At 37.8% G+C, this 9242-nt stretch overlaps 1 protein-coding gene across 1 annotated transcript in view; it reads right to left on the bottom strand.

Moving 5' to 3' along the window:
- PRKCQ (protein kinase C theta) overlaps positions 1-9242 on the bottom strand; it is a 120770-nt gene that overhangs the window by 101600 nt on the left and 9928 nt on the right. The window contains exon 3 of the mRNA XM_007935450.2: positions 6017-6077. Coding sequence (XP_007933641.1) covers positions 6017-6077 — 61 coding nt within the window. The remainder of the gene's footprint in view (positions 1-6016; positions 6078-9242) is intronic.

Raw genomic sequence — 9242 nt, 5'->3', positions numbered from 1 at the left:
AAAAAAAAAAAAAAAAAGATTCAGGAAAAGAGAGGAAAGAAAAACACATGACAGTAAAAAGATAAAAAAAAGATCTTTTTCAACAGTGGAGATGATGCCTTATGTATGTCTTTGTCAATGAAAGGAAACCAAAGAAGAAGAAAAAGTTGAAGATGCTAGCAAGAATGCAGGGTTGATGGAACAGGGGTCTGTGGATGAGAAGCTCGAAATCAAGAAAGAGAGGGACTTCCTCTCAGGTATAAGAGCAAGAAGAACATGCACAAAGAAGCAGCCAGATTCTAAAGTGGTGAAACAGACTGACAGAAGATGAAGGTCTCTACTAAGTACACTGGGGACGAGTATGGGAAAAGAATAAGAAACCTTCAGGAACCAACTAGTATGGGAATATTTGGAATAGCCTTCATATGGGTATCAAAAGGAAATGAAAGAAATGTCTAAGTGCCAGCTTGTTTCCAACTGAACAGTTCTACAAACATTCACAGAGTTCCTCCTATATGCCTAGCACCAAGCCTGGCACTGGAGTTCCAGAGATGAATAAGATGCTTTCCTGCAAGAAACTTACAGCCCAGAGAAAAAGATAATTCATGTAGCAAATGTCAGAACAAAAGTATCATGGGATGCTATGGGACCACAGAGGTGAAGAAACTATACTAGTAGATGTAGGTAGGCAGAAGTGAAGAAGAGAGAAAAGGTGGACAAGGTAGTTGCTGGTGCAGGTGATTTCTGAACTGAGTTCTGAAGGATGAATAATGTGTGGCATAAGGAGCTCTGGTGGTGCAGTGGTTAAGAGCTTGGCTAATCAAAAGGTTGAGGCTCACCAGCCACTCTGCAGGAGAAAGATGTGGCAGTCTGTTTCTGTAAATATTATAACCTTGGAAACCTTATGGGCAGTTCTACTCTGTCTTACAGGGTTGCTATGAGTCAGAATTGACTTGATGACATATGATAACAAGAAACAACAACAACATGTGGTGAAACCTGGTGATGCAATGTTAAGCACTCAGCTGCTAACCAAAAGATCAGTAATTCAAACCCACCAGTAGCTCTGCGAGAGAAAGTTCGAGTGTGAGAGAAAGCTTAGAAATCCCTAGGGGGCAGTTCTACTCTCTCACACAAGGTCTCTATGAATTAGAATGGATTTCATGGCACCCAACAACAACCACCTGTGGAAAAGATATGGTAGGGAAAAAGAAAAGATGTACACACCAGGTGAAAGAGAATAAACAAGCATACAGAGATACAGTTCCTCAGGATGTGTGTGTACTCCAGGACCTGAATTAGGTATTGCTAATCAGTGGAGTATGAAACAGAAAAGGTTAAGTGGCAGAAAGTGATGATAGAAGGTGAGTAGATATCAGATCAGTTTCCTGCGAATGAGTTGCAAATACCAGAAGACTTAAGACAGAGTCATGGGCAAAGAGAGGAGCCAAGTCATGGTGTGGTTTACTGCTGCTTTGTATAGTTCATTCCATCAGTGTATAGAGAAATGATCAGAATATTGCAAGTAATAATAATGATGTAAGCAGTGGGTGAAATTAAAAAATAAAAATTATACAACATGGGCAGATGTTGATTAACTAATGTGATAGATGAAAGGAAGAGGAGGTTATAAAGATTACTTTCAGGTTTCTTGGTGGATAGAAGTATAATTAAATAGGATTAAGTGGTAAGTGTAATTTTGGGCATACTGAATTTAAAGTACTTATAGGAAATCTAAGGAGCCCTGGTGGTGCAATGGTTAAGCACTTGGCTGCTAACAAAAAGGATGGTGGTTTGAACTCACCAACTGCTTGACTCCTATAAAGATTACAGTCTATAACACTCAGAGCAGTTATACTCTGTCCTAAGGTTGGCCAATCCTACTTCCGTAGTGATAATGCCTTGGAAACCCAAGGAGGGGTTGCTATGAGTCGGGTCCAACTCGACGGCACATAACAACAACAACAACAATGTGTCAGAATCAACTCAGTGGCATGCAACAACAATAGAAAATCTAATTGGATATGTCCAGTAAGGGGAAAAATATATGAGTCTAAAACATAGGAACATTGTCTATCTAGTAGCATCAGTTTGTAATGGACTCGGCTGGATGAATTTTTCTAGCAAGGCTTAGAGAAGAAGAAGGGAGAGTATAAGGTTTGGAGATCAGAAGAGCCATGATGGAAGAGGGAGTTAGTGAGGGCACAGTACTGGCAGGGGCTTCTCCTGGGGTTCAGGCTAGGTAGGGAGTCAATACCAGAAGTGAGATAATAAATGGTGTGAAAGAGAAACTAGATTAGGTCAAAATATAGTATATATTGAGTGATAGGGTGGGCAAATTGATAGAGGAGGATAATGAACTCTTAGAGAGAAAGGCCTGACTCTCTGATACCTTGGAAGTAGAGAATTGCAAGTGATGACCTGTGGATAAAGATAAAGTGTAGAAAGGTGTGAAAATATGAAGTTGAGGTATCAGATGGACACTGTGAAATCTGGAGCCAACAAGAGTGATTGCATGAGAAAAAAGGATGAAAATATGATTACAGAAGAGAAATCGAGGAGAGGAATTTTAAAAGAGAAAGAATAGAGTGACTGGAATTTGGAGAGCAATGAACAACATACTTTCTTGTTGGATAATCAGGAGTTGAGGCCTCCATTGAAGAAGGATATAGGAGACATGGTATTACTTAAATGTCAGCCAAGATTGAATTCCTTATCTGTCCCACCCCCACCCACCATGTCCCCCTTTCTACCACTACTATTATCATTTTCCCAGTCTGCCTATCTTAAGACACACTGTCAAAAGATTTTCCTTCATTCAACATTCATTTTTAAAGAATTATAAAGTACCTTGATGTGTGCTTATAATAGACATCTTTCATCTCCATGACAATGAAATGTTGTTTACTTTCTTTCAGACTCTTCCTTTTATTTCATTCCTATTACCACACTCCAGCTCCAGAGTCTCATCACTTCTCCACTGCATAATGGAAGTTTTATAGGATTTCTCTATCCATTGTTTCCGTTCCCAAATCTGTCCTACATTTCATGATGGGCAATTTCCCTAAAACACTGCTTTCGGTGTGTCATGTCCGCTAAAGAACATGACAGTGACTTTTTCTTGGTGACTTCCTCAAGTCTACATACTCTTCTTGCCTGGCTTTCAAGCTTTCCCTGATCTGATCTATCTCTTCATCCTGATTTCAGCAGGGACTCACTGATCTATCTAGCTTGGTCTCCTGATAGTCTTCATCCATATAATATTTTTGCTCATCTACATTTTTTTTTTTTTTTCCTTCTAGAAGGCTATCCTTCTTCCTCTCTGAAAAAATCTCAATTCTACCTATCCTTTGAAGACTAAGGTATGCCTAACCCACACCATGGTATATTCATATGCCTCATATGCATGTGAAAGCTGGACAATGAATAAGGAAGACCAAAGAAGAGTTGATGCCTTTGAATTATGGTGTTGGAGAAGAATACCAAAAATACCATGGATTGCCAGAAGAACAAACAAATCTATTCTGGAAGAAGTGCAGCAGGAATATTCCTGAGAAGTAAGAACAGCCAGACTTTGTCTCACCTACTTTGGTCATGTTGTCAGAAGAGACTATTCCCTGGAGAAGGGTATCATGCTTGTTAAAGTAGAGGGTCAGCTAAAAGGGGAAAGACCCTCAACAAGATGGATTGACACAGTGACTCAATGATGGGCTCAATTACAACAAGGATTATGAGGATAGCGCACAACTGGACAGTGTTTCGTTCTGTTGTACACAAGGTCACTGAGTCTGGGGCAACTCAATGGTATCTAAGAACAACAACCACCTATCCTTTAGTGCCCACACTGTGGAATTTTCTGGAATAAATACAACCATAGTAAGTTCTTGGTTAATCACTATTTATGTGGTTTAGGATTTAATTAATCTCTGGTTGTTTAATCTGTACTACCTCTCTTAATCCCTCCATGTAAGAAGGCAAGTTTTGCTTTTCTGAATCCTTCAGAAAACTATTGCCTATATACAATAATAAACATACTTAACATTGAATGACATCTTACATCTTTCTTCTTGTCATGAATAAGGAATTTTCTACTTATTCTATAATATTGGTTGTTGAAAACTAGGGTTTTAAAAAACATACAAATATTTAGAGATAGAGTCTCAATTTGGATCTAGATAAAAAGAATTTTAAAAATTACAAAGTTTTATTCTTAAAAAATATCCTGGCCTTAGAACATTCAACTACACAAGATCAAAAGGGCAGCATGTGCCTACAGATAAAGCTCAGAAGGCAGGAAGGGATAGGAAAGAAAGACAAAGGGAAATGGGAAACGCAGGGAGGAAGTGGGAAGAGTGATGTTACATTGTGGGGAGTGCAATCAATTTCACAAAAAAAATGTGTATTAATTGTTGAATGGAAACCAATTTGCACTGTAAACTTTCACCCAAATCACAATAAAAAGTTAAAAAAAAAAAAAGGAAAACAAAATCCTGGGCTTACATAATCATTTAATTGTTTTTCAAAGCAAGGATCTTTACCAAAATTATGTGCATTCTCATGGAGAGTTATTTTTTCAATTTCCATTGGGCCAGTTTTTGAACTAATGGGGAGCTATCCTTTTCCCACTTAAGGAATTAAACATTTTTGGTATTATCCTTTAGGCCAGCACTTTTACTTTTTATGTAAACCTGATTATTTAGACATCCTGCAACCACTCTACCTCATTTACCTAGCTCAAAAATGGTACAGTTATATGAACTATGTTTCTAGAGTCTCTAAGACAACAAAGAAGGAAAGGTCCAAGATATATTCCCCCTGATTGGGCAGTTTTCTTTTCTTTCTTTTTCTTTTTTTTAAACAACCTTATTATGGAAAATTTCAAATAAATACGAAAGTGGAGAAAATACTGTAATCAATTCCCTAATACCAGTCATTCAGCTTCAACAATTATCAATTCATAGCCACTCTTTTCCAATGCACCTCAACCCACTCCCCTATAACCTGCTGATAGGTCGTTTGAAGCAAATCTTCAATATCATATTATTTTATCTATAAATCTTTTAGCACACATCTATACAAAGATTAGGACTCCTTTTTAAAAAGATAACCACGATATAATTATCACACCAAAATTTTAATAGCATTTCCTTGATATCATCAAATACCTACTGAGTGTTAAATTTTCCCAGAGTATCATATATTATCATTATTTTCAATGCATTTGTTTCATTTAGGATTCAAAGGAATTGTATGTTTTAAAGGGGGTGGGGCAGAAAGCACAAGAAATCTTTAAACTAAAATTTGCTTCTTCTTGCTAATAATACTTATCTGGAAAAAAACTAAATCAACTTACCATTGGTAAGTTCATACATCCATTCTCAGATTTAGGATTTCATGCATAGAACATTTGATTCGTTTAAACAGCACTCCAACATCTTCCCCACCCGCTCGCTCGCTCTCAGCACAACACAAGGACTGACAAGCTGTTACAGGCACTAAGTGACAGGGAACCAAAACTCTAGCAATGCATCCCCCCACCGGCATATCCTTCCTTATTCCTAAAAGGATTTGAGGTGCCTAACTTTAGCATTCTCCCTTTTGCCAGTAGTTTTATGAAAAATACTAGTGTTTCGTCTCATTTCTTATATATTTTTTTCATCTACTGTAAGTATGATAGCTTGTTCTATCATATGATCTATACATATACAATGTATATACACATAGCTAAAGGTAAAGAGGGCCTTCTCTAGTTACATTAAATTTATAAACTAAAGACGGACTATAAAAGCACTGAATATGTAGATTCATACAATTTAAAAAATAATGATAACATGTTTTATAATTCTCTGTTTATCTAGCCCAGATAGTGTATTTTCAATTCATGCCTTGAGTACCACTGGTAATTTTAAGAAAATTCCTTGTGCTTCTATTTTCCCATAATTCTCTTCTATGATATTGCAAAAGTCAAATAAATTACACATGTTGAGAAGGGATATGCCCTCTTCACCCCCAAACAGGAAGAAGAAATGTCACTTGCCACTCATTTCCAGAAAGTATCTTGCGTTCATTAGCATTCGGCCTTGAGGTTTCAGTTCTAACTGGTTGAGAGAAGGAAAGAAATTATCAGTCAGAATGTGAAAGGAATGCTGAGTTTTAATGACATAATAGCTGTCATGTTTGGTGATAGCAGGAGATTTCCAATACAGAGTGTAAGCATTGCTCCCTTTCTCTTTACTCATAATGTCATCAGCAGTAGTACAGCAACCTCAAACATAGTCCTTTCCTTTACTTGAGACACATCAGCCATTCATGAATTTTACTTGAAGATCAAAATGTGCATAAGGAGGAAAGAAAATTCTAACACACACTCTGTTGTGTTTTCTTGCTCTGCTCTGCTACTTATCTAAAGAGTTGTAAAAGGGCAGAACTAGATTTTAATCACATAAGAATCACAGACACTAGTACAAGCTCACTGGGGAAAAGTGGGCATCTGGAAGGAAAGATAAATCCTTCTCTGTGAGTGCCTACATAGAAGCATCCCCACCTGGGATGCTTATCCAGGTTAATATGGGGATTAAAGGGAAGCAGGCTTTTTCTTTCACAAGGAGAGACTACATAATCTACTGAGGTAAATTTTAATTAGAACGGTCTGTTGAAGGCTCAAAAATATATCTCATTATAATTATTTACATACAAACAAAAAACAAACTCACTGCTGTCGAATTGATTCGACTCATAACAACCCCTCCCTGGGTTTCCGAGGCAGTATCTCTATGGAAGTAGATTGCCCAATCTTCCTTCCAAGGAGTGGCTGGTGGGTTTGAACCACCAGCCTTATGGTTAGCAGTCAAATGCCAAGGGACATACAGGATATCATATCATATAGAGCAAGGAGGAAAAACGCCAAATCTAACACAGCCTGAGCATTACCACTAATTTACTAAGCCATAAAACTATATCATTAATATACTAGAGAGAATAAGGAAGAAGAGGAATTGAAGGTCATTATCGATAATTATATCCATGGTTTAACTAGAATAACATAAATTAAGAAGAACCGATAGGCTTTAACCATACAAACAGAATGCTGGAAAAGTGGGATGCAAGTCTCAATATGGTTATTTAGAAACAGGATGGTATCTATGGAGGTGATAGACAGATTAGAGAAAAAGCATTTTAAAATATAGAGAAATGAACTTTAAGAAAGCAGATTTCAATATATACAAGGGAAAATATACATCCAAGACAACCTGTTATCCTTTAAACTTTATAAAATAAAATTGAACTAAGAAATAACTGAAAAAAAAAATCTGGAAAATGTCAAAAGAATGCCTAGTTGGTTAAATTAGGATCTGAATGCCACCAAGTCTTGTTGCCTAAATAATCCTAGAATGCAAAGAAAGTGAAACATCTGAGGAGGATATGATCAGAGAAAGCCTGGGCAAGAAATCAAATGCAACTTTAAGAGATAGAAAAGCAATCTGTTTATCAATGAAGTCTAAAAAAGTAGTCATTCTTTCTTTAATTGAGAAGGAAACATAAATAACATGATTTTCAAAAATTAGGGATTTGTGACTCTTTTTAAAAAACAAGGCAGAAAGCAGAAAATGAATGGGAATGGGGGAAAACAGGGAAGATCTTTTCTTTCTTTTTTACCTCTTCTTTCTTCCAAGCCAAACCAAAAGCTTCCCTGCTCCAAGACCAATCAAAGCCTTGTCCCTCCTAATAACCTGGTTTGTGTAAATTCCTTAACCCAACGTTAATCATCAGAAGCCCTGGTCATGCAGTGGATAAGAGAGGCTGCTAACTAGAAGGTTGGCAATTCGAACTCAGCAGCTGCTCTACGGGTGCCATAAAGATTTACAGCCTTGGAAATCCTATGGGCTCAGTTCTACTTAATAAAAAAAAAAAGAAAGAAAACAAACTCACTGCCATGGAGTCAGATCCGACTCATAGTGCCCCTGCCTTGGGTTTCTGAGGTGGTATCACTATGGAAATAGGTTGCCCCAATCTTCCTTCCAAGGTGTGGCTGGTGGGTTTGAACTGCCAGCCTTCCGGTTAGCAGTCAAGTGCCTTAGGCGCTAGGCTGCCAGAGCTCCTAGTTCTTCTTATGTTGTTGTTGTTGTTATGTGCCGTCGAGTCGGACCCGACTCATAGCAACCCCTCTTTGGGTTTCCAAGGCAGTATCACTACGGAAGTAGATTGCGCCATCTTCCTTCCGAGGAGTGGCTGATGGGTTTGAACCGCCAGCCTTCTGGTTAGCAGTCAGGTGCCTTCTACTTATAGGGCCCCTATAAGGTCACTGTCAAAATAGAGTTAACTGGCATTGCTTATGCTAATCACCTGTGACATTATCAAGTTATTTAATCTCTTCTACTTATCTGAGCAGGTAGCTAAGAGGAGTTTTGTTTCCTTGATCCCTTCCCCAAATTGGACAACAACAAAAAAACAAATAAACAAACACTAAAATCATTGCCATCAATTCAATTCTGACTTCTGGCAGCCCCTGTAGGGTTTCCAAGGCTGTGAATCTTTACAGCATCCATGGAGCAACTGGTGGTTTAGAACTGGCAACCTTTCGATTAGCAGCCAAACACCTTAACCACTGCACCACCACAGTTCCTTAAGTTGAACACAAAAGTGGTGAATAGATACTGCTGAACTAAATTAGTTAAACAAAGCATGGGGTCCTTTGCTACTTTTAACCCACTGCCACTGAGCAGATTCCAACTCAGAGTGAGTCATGGCGAGTCCATAGGACAGTGTAGAACTGCCCCACAGTATTTCTCCAAGGCTTTAAATCTTTACGAAGCAGACTGGCTCATCTTTTCTCCTGTGGAGTGGCTGGTGGGTTCAAACCACCAACCTTTTGGTTAACAGCCAAATGCCTTACCTACTGTGCAATCAGAGTTCCTTTGCTACCTTGGTATATATTTATCTTTAAGAATTACTTTTGTGCAAAAAAACAAAGATAGTATACTTTTCTAAAAAGTATTGTAGCTTTTGTGGTCAAAACACTAAACTGACACAAAAATCTAATTTTTAGTCTTACATCACTCCCATTGTGAAACCAATGACTTGAAAATCTTCGGGTGAATTGCTTAAAAATCTGAGTCATAGGAAGTAAAGAGCTGAAAGGTTAACTTCTAAAGATGGTGAACAGTGTAAAGATGAACAGCGTAAGACTCTCTTTTTGAAGAAGTGACATAAAACTTTGAAAATATCCTCTGAGTCTCAAATCATATAAAAGAAGTTTTTTTTTT

The sequence above is a fragment of the Orycteropus afer genome, unplaced genomic scaffold (assembly GCF_000298275.1).
Source record: "Orycteropus afer afer isolate SDZICR_OR568_19922 unplaced genomic scaffold, OryAfe1.0 scaffold00028, whole genome shotgun sequence".
In the NCBI taxonomy this organism is placed as follows: Eukaryota; Metazoa; Chordata; class Mammalia; order Tubulidentata; family Orycteropodidae; genus Orycteropus; species Orycteropus afer.
Note: the sequence above shows the minus strand (reverse complement) of the source record. Positions and strands in the feature narration are given on the sequence as shown.